This window comes from Amblyomma mixtum, chromosome 8 (genome assembly GCF_055824585.1).
Source record: "Amblyomma mixtum isolate Tamu chromosome 8, ASM5582458v1, whole genome shotgun sequence".
In the NCBI taxonomy this organism is placed as follows: domain Eukaryota; kingdom Metazoa; phylum Arthropoda; class Arachnida; order Ixodida; family Ixodidae; genus Amblyomma; species Amblyomma mixtum.
Window position 1 is genome coordinate 139,469,988 of NC_143019.1, and position 14,328 is coordinate 139,484,315.

Genomic DNA, 14,328 nt, shown 5'->3' on the forward strand with positions numbered 1-14,328 from the left:
ATTTACCAATGAGCAAGGCATACAGCCCAATGGGCGATGGTGTTCTGTGGACTCCCTGGCAGCGTTGCAAGACGCTGTTGCGTCCCACTCTTAGAGACGAAGCTTAACGTCTCAACCACACATCAGTGACACTAGCAGCAACACCGCGCTTAAGGCTTCCGCCTCACCTCACTTTAGGTCAGTAAAGCGGCCCCCTGAATTTTCTTCCTGTGAATCTTTTTAAAAGGCTGCAGGGTTAAGAAAGTGTGGCAGAAGGCTGGTTCAATGTTCTTCGCATTCCTACGGGTGTGTCGCAGGTAACGGCATTTTTATCATTTTTTTTTCCTCAAAGCACAAATTTTGATTTTGAGTTTTTTTGTGATGCAATGTCCGTTTCGATATTTAGAGTGGGAAGAAAATTTCGTGCATCTATTTTAATACTCGCAAATTTGAAAAACTGAGGATGTCTCGACCGGCATTATGGTCCTAGGAGTGCAACAAAACAGATGGGGTCAAAATAGACGCAACAGTCGTGGAGAAATGTTTGCTGCAAGGTGAGTATCTTGGCAGAGAGTGAGGAATAAAGTGGATACAGGCTGCTTACGTGCTGTGAAGGCAAAAGTGTGTCATTGGTGTGCCATCGTGAGCTTTCGACCTCGACGCAGGTTGCGCTATGAGAAATGAAATGAAGACGCACACCTCCGAAAATAGATTCCACAAACGCTGAATCCACAAATGTCTGAGTGAAACACTCAGAATCTCTGTTTGAACACCTGTCGCGAGCTAGCCTCCAACCTAAGAAACGGGAAATCGTATGATACCAACCGCAAGGGTGTAGGATCAACTTTTGCCTCAGAATTTCAATTCGTTGATTGGTTTTTGAGGAAAGGAAAAGACGCAGTAACCGGTGAATGGTGAATGCCTCAACGGCGCCTTAAGGAAAGGGGTAGAGAGTCTCGGAAGGCGTACAGTTGAAGGTGCATATGTCGTCGGTTCGAATCCCTGTCACAATCTAGCCTCCAACTTGACTAGAACGTCTAAGCTATAAGCATTGAGAAATCGTATGGCGCCACCCAGAACGCTGTACGTTTAAAGGGGTAGAGACACCACATTTTTGTGTTGTACCTCTGGGTTGTAAATAATGCGTAGTGATTCAGTGAGCATGGAACACCATCTTAGAAGCATGAACTCGCATTATATAATTAATAATCGTATTATTTGTACCCAGCAGTTTTGGTTTCTGTTCGTAGTTGCCAGGTTTTGCCAGGCTCTTGCATGACGTCAAAAACCAGACAATGCGTTGTCACGTGGGTCCGGAAAGCCGTGACGTCGTGTAGGCATGTCATCTGCTTGACACGCACGTGGTGCGCGTAAACACGGAGAGCCAGGCGGAGGGCAAGTCGCAATGCCGAATAGCTCCGAGTCGGAAAGAAGAGTTTTATTTCGGCGAAGACACCGATTATGAGGAATCGCGGCATGACGCAGACGAGGAAGGAGACGCCGCGGTTCGAACCCCGACAACCACTTCATTTTTGATCCGCTGCCCAGCGATTCTGAAGAGGAGGCAGGCGTCGGGCCCGACGTAGCTCAGATTGTGCCAGCGAACGCCGAGCGTGTAGGCAACGTCAAATGGTAAAGGCGCTTTCACACTATGCCGACGATCGGCTGATTTCCGTCTGGCGATGGTCGGCGGCAGCGATTTTCGTGCCGTCAACGCGTCTGTCACACTGCGCAGATGCCGACCGAGCGCCGGTCGTCGCCCGACGAGCGCATCGCCGTCGCGTCGCCGAGATAGCAGTCGTCGGCCGACCCGTGTGTCACACTCTGCCGACAACAGCGCCGACCTCACGCCGACGTTGTCCTATCCTGACAGCTCGACGCTGCTTCTTCGTGCGCGCTGCTCGTCTGCTAGCTCCGTTGCTGAAGGCGTCGTGGAAATCGAACTTATCTTCTATTATGGGACGAGTTCGCACTAAAGCGATGTGAAGAGTAGGCCTTTTATTATAGCACAGTCGACTTCCAAAGCGCCGTCAACTGCGGCTTCGAAGCGAAATCACCTAGGCCTAGCGACAACTAGGGCAGCCTGGGACCAGCGCGCAGTTCAGGCGCTTTCACACTAGGCCGACGGGACCCCGATGCCGACGGTCGCGTCGGCCAACCTGGTCGTTCCCCGACTAGCCAGTCACACTGCACCGACGACGACGCCCCCAACGACCAAGCGTTGTCCTAGTGTCACAACGTCGCCGACCAAAGATGCCGACGAGACCCCTCGGCCGACGCGTCTTGGGCAGATTGGTGGCCGAGCGAAAACATTCGCCGACCAAAAGCGAGTACCGAGCTCAGAGCGCAAAATGCAATCATTATGTAGACAAATAATGCACGCGCAGCAACATTCATCAAACCATATGGCCACTTGGCCGACGCGCCGCACCGATCGTTGCTTGCGAACTGCCGTCCCACTGCAATCAGGGACACACGGAGCGGTGAGCATCGCTGCGCCGCTGTACCCAAGCTCTGCCCACAATCGGCTTCGCACTTCGCCGCCGTGCAGCAGTGCCTGAGCGCTGCTTGGGATGGTGTACAAATGTCGCAAGAAAAGACAAGATCGCCTTGTTATCAGAAAGACTGCTCGAGCAGCGATAAAGCATGCCTGCTTATGTTTCGAGCTTTCGGCAACGGCACCGCTCGCGGGCGCTTTGGGCGGCGAGCTCTGCTGCTGCCTGGCTGCCATGGTCGTCGCTAGGCCTATAGCCTCTTTCGCATTGGAGCCGCAGCGGCCGGCGCTTCGGAAGTCGCCTTTGCTATAATAAAAGGCCTACTCTACACATCGCTTTACTGTCAACAGCATCATCTCACAATAAAATAGTATGGTAAATCTCCGCGACGCCTTCAGCAGTGAAGCGAGCGGGTGCCAGGCGAGTCGGACCCCAACGTCGCGCCAGCGGCAGCTGCGAGGCGGTTGTGGCAAGAATTTTGCTCGTATCACAGTCTTTACCTTTGCCAGCAGCTCAGTATTAGTCAGCGATCCTCAAAAATGACACATTTTTCACATTTCTTATCCCAGGGTTTATTATTTACGTCAAGAACACACTTTAGCTCATTGTTATGACGCTGGCAGACGGGATCCAGGCTGGCCGGCCGGCCGGCATGTTCGGCGTACTTCACGTTCGCACAAGAAAATACATAACATCCATGATAGCAGAGAATGCTTCCTAGATTAGAGCGCCGGCAATATTCCTCTGCAAAAGTGGATTTTTCGACAACGAGATCGCCTGCAGCAACGCCGGGCGTAAAGCACCGTCGCAGTCGCGAGCGTGCAGAAAAAAAGACTCGTGAGCACTCGTAACCAAGGTTGCTAGGCCGCGAAACCGCAAAACTTGGTCCCGTACGTCAGAAAACTGTGCAATGACGTAGAAAATACTTGCGTTTTCTTCTCTGTTCCTACGTCACATCGATGCACTAGCGATGGCTCAGACTTCAAGAGTGAGCATTTTCACAAACTTTAAAATGAAATTAAAATATGTTCTAGACCTCCCTTAAATTTAATACTTCGCTCTTCTGGTCCTCACATACAGTAGAACCCCGTTCATACGTTTTTCACCGGACCGGGGAAAAAAAACGTAACAGCCGGGAAAACGCAACAGTGAGGAAAGCACCGAAAATTAATGAAAACAGTGCAGCTTTGACTTGAAACAATTTATTTCCGCAAATTGACCCTAGGACTTTAAAAAATCGAGAATGGTGGATTGCAGTTTCTTTCGCTCGCTGGAAAGAACAACGCGTTTCTCAATAGCCAAGGCCGCATTGCTGTCAGCGTCGCTTTGCGGTGCGGCCACACCGCACGCAGCAGTGCTGTGCAGTTCACGCGCTCACTGCAGTCCACGCTGAAGCGACGTTGTGCACAGCGTCAAGCACTGAAATGTTCGTAGGCTGCTCGCCGCGCTGCTCCGCGTAAGCCGCCCTGACTGCCTGTTGACTGCGTTTAGTACGTCCAGCTTTTCCTCAAGGGGAAGCCCCTTCCGCTTACTCAACGCTATCACGCCATCAAAGCACGATAAAGATGTTGTTGCGACTGAGAGAAGGATGAAAAGGAAATTGCACGGGCCTGCTGACTGGCTCCAGCCGAGCCACCACCGCTGTCACTTGCAGATAGAGGAGAGTTAAAAGATAAAAAGAAAGAGTGAAAGAAAAGAAAAGACGCGCGTCACAACAACTGCGTCCCCCGAAGCGGACGCTGGCTGAGAAAAACTGATAAGCGACCGCAGCCGCGCGCCTCCTCGTCACCACCTCCCACGATAAAGATCGCGGCGTTCGGCGTGCGAGGCAGATAGCCATCTAGTGGCGGCCTCTCCAACTCGCGTGCGGCTTCTTGCAGCCAGTTCCGTAGCCAAGCCTGGCCAAGACTAGTCAAAAAATCAAAATGGCGGTTGGCGCGCATTGCCCCGGCGGGTTCGGGGTGCCCGGTTCCGACGTATCATGTGGGAACGTTTCATCGGCTACGACGTAACAGCGGGGTTCCCAATACATTGGATCCTATGGAAGCTATGCCGGGACCCGAAGAAAACGACGTAACAGCCGGGAAAACGCAGCAGTGAGGAACGTAACAGCGGGGTTCTACTGTACAAAGGAAACGTATGGCAGTCTTTTGTACAACCTTGGAATTTGATGTCTCTACCCCTTTAACGGTTGCTTCGCAATTTTGGTTCATCCCGGCCATGGTGGTCGAATTTCGATGAAGGCATATAACACTGATCGACACTGCGAGCATGAGCCATTAAAAGCTTTCACCTGAAAAAAACAATTTTGGGGGGGGATTTCAAAGTCACGTTGTCATCCCTTAATGTGCGCCACTGCATAGCAAGCACTGTTTGTTGTCTGTGCAGTCTGTGGCGTCCGATACAAGACGCGCCCGGGCCTGTCCTACCACTACGCGCACAGCCACATTCCTGGCAGCAGCAGCAGCAGCACCAGTGGTGGTGGTGGTGGTGGTGGGAGTGGGGGCGGCAGCAGCTCTGGCGGTGCCAGCGGTGGGGGAAATGCCGGTGCCAGTGGCAACACCACAGCTCCCAGCACGGCCGCTGACCATCATCCGCCATCGGCCGCTACACATCAGGTGCGCCACACCCACTTGCAGAGAGGGAAGCTGAGGTGGTGGCTTTCTCTGCTCTCCATGGGCTGCTTGTGGGGGTGCTAAGGATGCAACTCATCATCATCCTCATCAGCCTGACTACACCCACTGCAGGGCCTCTCCAGCTGATCCTGTCCTTTGCCAGTTGCGGCCACCGTATCCCCGCAAACTTCTTAATCTCACCCGCCCACCTAACTTTCTGCCACCCCCTGCTACGCTTGCCTTCTCTTGGAATCCACCAGCGGTTACCTTGACATCGCATTGCATGCCCTGCCCAAGCCCACTTCTTCCTCGTGATTTCGACTAGGATGTCATCAAACCGCGTCTGTTCCCTCACCCGCTCTGCCCACTTCCGATCTCTCAACATTACACCTATCATTTTTCTTTCCATAGCTCGCTGCGTTGTCCCTAACTTAGGCTGGATCCTCTTTGTTAGCCTTCGCGTTTCTGCCCCATAGGTGAGTACCGGTAGGATGCAACTATCGTAACACTATGCACAGGACCTGAAGGTTTGTAGCACTGTCGCAATGTCCGGTTCTTCGTCTAGCCTTATTCACCATTCTTGTGATTAGGTTCCCTCTGTGGTGATACAGTGAAATCTCGTTACTAAGAACCTAACAATTTTTTTTTTTCAGATTTATGGAATTTTCAGAAATTTCCAAAAATATTTACTGTGAATTTCAGAATGTGAAATGTTTCTGAACATCTTGCATAATTTATTTGTTCACCCATAGTGAAAGCACCTCATTATTTAGAACTTGCCCTGGATTTAATGGTGCCAAGAATTCTGCTGAGGTGCTCAATTTACGTCGTCTCTGCTACTAGCTCTCATCAGTCTCGCACCGTAAGCTAGGTAAGGGAGTGTTGACGACGGAGCAGCAAGCCACTGGACTTCCACCGCATTTCTTTTTTCATTTACAGTGTAGTCATGGTAGTGAGGCCTCAGAGCTTTGTTCTACTTTCATGTGCTTTCGGTAGTGCATGTGTTCCACATGGTGCTGAGACAAGTGGTTGTCTGCGAGTTGTGCTAGTACCCGTGTTAAAAACAAAGCAATAGCAGTGTTGGTAATGGAGAAGGTGAACATTCTTGAAGAACTGGACTAAAGTGTGCTGACGCTGGTAAAAAGCAGATCAATGCGTGCAAGGAGCGCGTCATTGCATTGGTAACAACATCTACTACAGTCAACTCATTTTTCAAACCCCAAAAATTCAGACAAGCTTGATTATTCAGACTCCACACCACTCTCCCCATAGACCTTAATGTGTAACAACTGCCGAAATTTCGGAAACATTGCGACCTCTAATGTGAACCCCTTGCCCCAGTTTGATTAACAGCACTTACCCCAACGACACTGACCGAAGCATGGTTCGACACGCTAAACGCCATTTTGGTTTTGAGCTGAGCCGCTACTGCAAATGCCAGTCCATCATCATCATTTCTGCGTCTTTTGATTGAGTGGCTACAACAGTTCTGGTCACAGATTAGTCACCCAAGCCATGCCTAGGCAATCCAGCAGGCGATGTTTGTTTCTTTCTTCATGTAGGACGCTGTGAGTACCGTAAAAACCCGCATAAAATACGAACCCAAATATATCACGGGTTTAAGTTTTAGAGACGTAAAATGGAAAAAAAAAAAAAGTTTTACCCACCTATAATACGAGTGACGAAAGCTTAGAGACGACATTTATTAAAATCGCATCCCGCACTTCACTTAAGGGGGGACATAGGTCTTGGAGCATTTTTTTTATTTACAGACCAAATGCAATGGACTGCACAGACGTATTCAGTTTTTTTCTGCTGATTTAAAATACCGTATAAACGCGTGTAAGGGCCGCACTTTTTTTTCCAGATTCGGGGGCCAATTTTCGGGGTGCGGCCCATACACGCGACGTACGAAAAAAATTTTTTTTTTTAAGCAAAAACACACTAATCAGGAAATGAGCGGCATTTATTCTACGTTCAGTCGACACTCACGGAGTATTTCGACTCTGAGCTGGTGCTGTGCTCTGGTGCACGCTCATCCCAAAGAAGCCGCGCAGCATGTCCGCTGTCAACGCGTAGCCGTTGTTCCGCATTTCCATCACATAGCAGAGCAGCTCTTCTTCCAGTTCAGGAAACTCGCACGGCTCGCCTCGAAAAGCGCGCTTTTTGCAGCTTGTTTTTCTCAATGCACCCTTTTGGTCGCATGATCATCGGACGCACTTCTCGGCCACGTCGAATTCCCTGTCCGCCGCACGCTTGCCGCATTCAAGAGCTAACTCCCAGCCATGTAACTGATAAGGTGCTTGCCCATCGTGCTAAATCTGCATTACCCGGCGGCAGCACGCGAAAGCCACAACTACGGTGAACGCGCTAACACGCCATAAAAGGCTGGAGCTGGCGATACTGATGCCGATGTAGATAACGCATGGAGGAAGGAAAGAAAGATGCCGGTGTAGATAACGCATGGAGGAAGGAAAGATAACGGGAAGGCGCGGGGGAGAAAAAATTGCCGATGATGATGGCTGCGGCCTCGGGCACCATCCATGGACGGTTTTTGGAAGCTCTTGTGCGCGTGCTTGGCCTCCGCGATCGAGCGCACCGTTGTCCACAGCTGGAGCCGATCGCGGAGGTGATCGGCTCCGCGATTTTTCGAATCTAAGCACCCCTTCTCACTTTGGGCATCGCGATCGTGAAAAAAAAGGGGTGCTTAGAATCGAGTAAATAGGGTAGGCACACTTTAGCCAGTCGATAACCGGTGCGCCTTAATCTTTCCACCTATCAAGAAAACCGCGCGAGCCGCTGCCCCGCTGCTCACAGCAGCCTCAACGGCCATTTTATCTTGTTTGTTGAAGACTAGCCCTCTGCCGGCAAAAATGTGCTTCATTTGTGTTCCGAAAAAAAAAAAAAAAGATGACGATGAAGTTCACACGTTAAAAAATATCACGCTTGATTTTCGATTATACGACGCCCGGATTATACGACGGTTTCGCGCGGTCCCCTGAACATCGTATAATCGAGGTTCCACTGTACTTTTTCGTCATGGAGGAATTCTGTGCGGCGGTCCTGAATGTGGTGGGAGCTTCACTGCAGACTTAAGTTTTGTCCGACTATAGATGCGCATTGACGACGCGTTGCCACAAATAAGCATGCGCTCGATAACGTGGGTATTCGGCAGAGTCCTCCGTCATTCCTGTGATCACAAATTCTGCCTCACGGAAGCAACTGTTGATACACGCGTGTTGCAGTCAGTTCTGTCTACGCAAACTTATTCCTTGGCAGGGAACAGAGTCGCCCAAACTGAAGTGTTGGCACCTTGTCAGTCAGCAAAACGTTGCGCTTTGTGTGACTTTGAGGTGGTGCTTAAGGTCACTTCACTTCACTTTAATAACCTTGAAGACCCTCGTTAGAGGGTATTACATAAGGGGTGGGGCACACAGAAATGAAAAACGGAATAAGTTACAGATAAGTTGAAGTAAGGTATACAAATATAAGATTTTCACTGAGTAAGTACACGTGTGATTCTTTCGAGGAACAAAGATTGGCATGTGATTGCAGCAAGTGCACATTAAAGCATTAAATCACTTAGATCATTTCAGCATCAAATAAAACACTAGGTTTCCTTAAGTGTCACCTCCATCTTGCCCCACCTCAGGTAAAGCCGACTGATTATTTGGACCTCACGGGGACCGCCGGAAAGTCCGAATAAACAGGAGTCCGAAAAAACAGAATCAGACAAAAAAAAACTTTATTTGAACGCACTCATTCGGGCCCCACAATTGGCTGGAAGAAATCCTGAATGCGCTGCTCATGGCTCCTCCGTTTGTGCGCAATCAGGTCTGCCTGAATTTCAGAAAGGGTCGTGCTGTCACCGTAGGCAGCTGAAAGCACCGTCACTGCTTTCACAAGTTCCGCTTGCGACGGCAGTGGAGCACGTGGTGCGTCATCTGACTCGGATTCGTCATGAGGCGGTACAGCTGACACCTGACGAATTATCTCGTCATCGTCCAGCTCCGCGCATGTGAGTGCAGCACTGTCGGCATTTGAAAAAGTCTCAAAGGTGACTGCGTCCAGGATCATCACGCTGCCACTTCGCAAGTCCTGCAGCACATATTCGGCGTCTGTGGGAAACACATCGGACGGGAGATCCGGCGCCACGGCATCCGCTTCACTGCCTCTCACAAATCCTGCGTGCCGAAAGCAATTTCGGAGTGTGGCTGGCGTCACTGCCTTCCAGGCATCAGAAAGCATGTTGATCGCTGACAGCAGATTGACAGCATACTGCTTGTCAGCGTCGATGCACAGAACCATGCGGCTCAGCAGGCGAGACCTGTATAGCACCTTCAAATTTTTTATCACGCCCTGGTCCATGGGCTGTCAGACGCTCATTGTATTAGGTGGTAGCAATTCCAACTGAATGGATGTGAGGTCATCAATGTGGCCATGTGCACCGCAATTGTCCACAAAGAGCAATGCCTTGCGGTTTTGTGTTCTGAACTTCCGGTCCAGCGAAAAGCTGCTGCGTTATCCACGCCTTCGAATTTGCTTCATACCACAGGGGCACTGTTTTCACCCCTTTGAAGCACCTCGGGCTCTTGGATTTTCCGATAACAAGAATCGGGAGCTTTTTGCTTCCCGACATGTTGCTGCCAACCATCACTGTGACCCGTTCTTTGCTATGCCTTCCGCCGTGGCAGGGGTCGCCAGACACAGACAGTGTCTTCTCGGCTAGCATCTTGTAAAACAGGCCTGTTTCATCACAGTTGAAGATGTTATCCAGCAAAAACTGGCACAGCAGCGACTCCAGTCTGCCGGAGCGGTAATTAGTAACAAGAGTCTGGTCCACGGCACCACTCTCACCACACATCTTCTTGAAAGTGAGGTCGTACCTCTTCTTAAAATTGCGGAGCCAGCCATCGCTGAACTTGAACTCCTCGATATTCATTCGCAGTGCGACGGTCTCCACCTTTTGTTTTAGAAGATCGCCCGACACTGGGACCCGCTTGGCAACTGTTGCGCACAACCACATGTGGAGCACTGCTTCGAGTTGCGGGTGGCTGCCCTCTCTGAAATTTGTCCTTTCCAACAATGAAGAAGACTTCGATTCTTCGCTGAAAATCTTCTTGTTCTTCATGTAGTCAGAGACAGTCTGCTTCGAAATGCCGAACTCCCGGGCAACTTCGCTCTGCGGGCGGCCGTTCTGCACTTGACGAATCACGGCGATCTTCTTTGCCATCGTCATTGTTGAGTATTTGCCGCGCTTCTTAGCTGCATTCCCAGGCGCGGACTGCGCCGATGTCGCCGTCATTCTCGTATGCTTCGCTGGCCTCACTGCTAGGCGCGCACAGCACACGAGCAACACAACCAGAAAGAGCACCGCGCCACACGAACACACCGGCACAAAGAAAGAAAGACGAGATGGCCGGGCCAGCGGCTATTGGATTGGATAGGCGAGACCGGAAGTAGACTAGCCATTGTACTGAAGCACACAAAAACGATGATGATGAGCGAACGCCGCCACCACTGCCACCTCGTGGGGCGGTAAGGAGGCTCATTTCAAAACAAAAATGGCGCTCACATGCGGCGGTCAGCGTCGGCGTGGGGTCCAAAAAATCAAACGAGAGGCTGGAAGGTGTCCGAAATTCCGGTATTTGTTATACATTGCGGCCTATGGGGAGAGTGATGGTGCCGCAAAGCAGTCCGAATAATCAAGCATGTCCGAATTTTTGGAGTCCGAAAAATCAGTCGGCGACTGTATTCCCACCCCTTATGTAACACCCCCTGAAAAGGGGCCCTTTAAGGAATAAAACAACTGAACTGAATGGTGCATTAATCGAGATGCTCTTCGGAGTTGCAGCTGATGTGTTCACTAGGAAACGTGGAAGAAATGCTGAAGAAAGCTTAGAAAAGCAACTGCAAGGGAAGTTACCAAAGTAGTACATCAAGCTGCAGCAGCTCGTTCTCGTCCATGTATATTTGTGCAGTGCTAATAAAAGACTTTTCATGGGCTGTAATTGACCACTGAAATTGGTTACATTTCACATGAAGGAATTGTAATTGGCTACTTGTTTTCTCAGACCGGATTTCAGGAGAAGGCAAGTGTAGCAGGGGGTGGCGGAAATTTAGGTGGGCAGATGAAATTGAGAAGTTTGCAGGGATAGGGTGGCCTCACTTGGCACAGGGTAAGGTTAATTACATAGAGACATGGGAGAGGCTTTTGCCCTGCAGTGGGTGAAGTCAGGCTTATGGCTATGATCCTTTGTTTTCTGTAATATGTAGAAGACAGCAGTCTCGCCAGTTCCATGGAATGCTCGGAAGCTATGAGCATGCATCACCAGTTTCCAGCTCTTCATTGCATGTGCTTGCGTGCCTGTGGCTGGACACTTATAGACGTTGGTGAAATGGGCTTATAACTTCCACAGTGGTACACAGAACTCACCTGCTCACCTATGGGGCAGATACATGGAGGCTCACAAAGAGGGTTCAGCTTAAGTCAAAGACAACGCAGCGAGCCATGGAAAGGAAAATGGCAGGTGTAACGTTAAGAGATTGGAAGTAGGCAGAGTGGGTGAGGGAACAAACGCAGGTTAATGACATCCTGGTTGAAATCAAGAGGAAGAAATGGGCTTGGCCAGGGCATGTAATGCGAAGGCAAGATAACCGCTGGACCTTAAAGGTGCACTGAAGAGGATTCTGAACTTGTCTTTTTGCCGCGGGAACTCGATCTACACGTTCCTAGCATTCTTAGAAACTGCGACTTATTGCCCTGTGTGGCCGATTTCCCAAATTAAATCGAATTAACGGCCGGCTCCCGCCCTTTTTTTTTAATTCTGCCTCGTACGGTGGGCGGAGTCGACCAACGCGTGGAGTGCCTTTCACCCAGTCCCGTGGCGGCTTGCCGCTCTGCCATCGGCGGAGTAATACGTAGTAGTCCGTAGTAGCAAATAGTCCGCGCGTATTTTTATTTCTGCGGGCTTATTTTGCAGCTATATTATCTGCGAATGAAACTATTTATTCATGGAAACCTAAAAAACAACATAAAGCGAAAGCAAAGCCTCCACGGAGCTGGCTGAAAGGAACTTCACGCGTTGGTCGACTCCGCCCATCGTACGAGGCAGAATTCAAAAAAAAGGGCGGGAGCCGGACGTTAATTCGATTTAATTAGGGAAATCGGCCATGCAAGGCAATAAGTTGCGGTTTCTAAGAATGCTAGGAACGTGTAGATCGAGTTCCCGCGGCAAAAAGACAAGTTCAGAATCTTCTTCAGTGCACCTTTAAGGGTAACAGAGTGGACTCCAAGAGAAGGCAAGTGTAGCAGGGGGCGGCAGAAAGTTAGGTGGGTGGTGAGATTAAGAAGTTTGCAGGGATAGGGTGGCCGCGGCTGGCGAAGGACAGGGTTAACTCGAGAGACATGGGAGAGGCCTTTGCCCTGCAGTGGGTGTAGTCAGGCTGCTGATGATGATGATGACACAGAACTAGTGAGAGGCCCCGCCGCGGTGGCTGAGTGGTTACGGTGCTCGGCTGCTGGCCTGAAAGACGCGGGTTCGATCCCGGCCGCGGCGGCTGAATATCTTGAAGGTGAAATTCTAGAGGCCCGTGTGCTGTGCGGTGTCAGTGCACGTTTCTTAGAACCCCAGGTGGTCGAAATTTCCGGAGCCCTTCACTACGGCGTCCCTCATAGCCTCAGTTGCTTTGGGACGTTAAACCCCATAAACCAAACCAAACCAGAACTAGTGAGAGTCCTGTGTGACTTGGGTGTGTTGCCCCTGGTGCCAAGTCATGCGTTGAGCCCCGTTGTGGCTCTCTCGTGCAGGAGGACAGTGGTGGGTCGAGCAGTGCGCCCTCGGGAGACGGCCCCTTTGGGGGAGCCCGTGGGGGAGGCCCCTCGGGGGGGGACAGTCCCCTGGCGGGGCTGCGCAAGTTCCAGGACTCGTTCCTCTCCTTCCTGAAGACCCCCGGCTCAGCGGAGGAGGGTGGCCCCCCCACGGGTCCCCCGCACCAGCCGCCCATGGGTGGCGGCCCCCCCGGGCTGCCCCAGCAGCAGCAGCCGCCCCTGCAGCAGCAGCGCAGTGCCAGCGGGAAGCCCCTGGCCAACCCCAGCCCGTACTGCGACTTCTGCCTGGGGGACAATGGCGAGAACAAGAAGACCCGGCAGCCCGAGGAGCTCGTCTCCTGCTCCGACTGCGGCCGCTCGGGTGAGGGGCACAGGGGGGTTCATTCACGGCTGTTCATGGCCACCAGAGTCGAGAGGGAGGAAAGTACATGCAGCGCAAGAAACAGGGACAGAAGAGAGGACACAGCCAGCGCCAGTCCTGTTGTTTTTGTCTTCTTTGCTGTCCCTGTTTTTTGCGCTCTTATCTACTTTCCTTAAGATGAGCCACCAACTAGCCCATACCAAAATTTTGATCAAGAAAGAGGTTTATATATAGAGAAGGGCAGAGAGGTCTGCCCTGGAGATCTGTGTGGCCCGCTACTCTGGACTGGGTAAGAGAAAGAGAGAGTTATGGCAGGCACAAAAGCCCATGCACAGTGGGGAATGGCCGCAGTGGATAACCATATTTACTCTCTTAATTTGCGTACTTTTTTTCTTTCACTAAAATTAAGGCTTCGAAAAGGATCTGCACAAATTGCGCAGAAATTTTGCGAAAAACTCCACAAAGGTCACGCAGTGTGCACGATACATTGCCGTGTATATGTCTACCCTGCAACTCGTGCCCCTTGCTGGCCAAAGTAAAAGTACTGTTTGGTTTATTTGGTTTAATAAACCTAAAAGTACTGTATAAACGCATGTAAGACGCAGCACTTTTTTTCCCAGATTCGAGGGCCAGTTTTCGGGGTGCGGCCCATACACACAGTGTGCGAAAAAAAAAAAATTTAAGTAAAAACACAGCAATCAGGGAATATGCGGCATTTATTCTAGATTCAGTCGTCACTCACGGATTATTTAGACTCTGAGCTGGTGCTGTTTACTAGTGCGCGCTCATCCCACAAGAAGCCACGTAGCATGTCCGCTGTCAACGTGTAGCTGTTGTTCCGCACTTCCGTCACATAGCAGAGCAGCTCTTCTTCGAGCTCAGGAAACTCGCATGGCTTGCCTTGGAAAGCACGCTTTTTGCAGCTTGTGTTTCTCAATGCATTCTTTTGGTCGCACTATCGTCGGACGCACTTCACGGCCACGTCGAATTTCCTGCCCACCCCACACTTGCTGTGTTTGATAGTTAACTCCCAGGAGCAATAAAACT

General features: G+C 50.8%; 1 protein-coding gene across 3 annotated transcripts in view; it reads left to right on the forward strand.

The window, feature by feature from the left end:
* The window catches only part of LOC149334622 (zinc finger protein ubi-d4 B-like), a 54,352-nt gene that overhangs the window by 14,388 nt on the left and 25,636 nt on the right, over positions 1 to 14,328 (forward strand). For all 3 annotated transcript variants that reach the window (XM_089555261.1, XM_089555262.1, XM_089555263.1), the window contains exons 5-6: positions 4,863 to 5,092; positions 12,900 to 13,281. In XM_089555261.1, the coding sequence (XP_089411387.1) occupies positions 4,863 to 5,092; positions 12,900 to 13,281 (612 nt within the window). The remainder of the gene's footprint in view (positions 1 to 4,862; positions 5,093 to 12,899; positions 13,282 to 14,328) is intronic.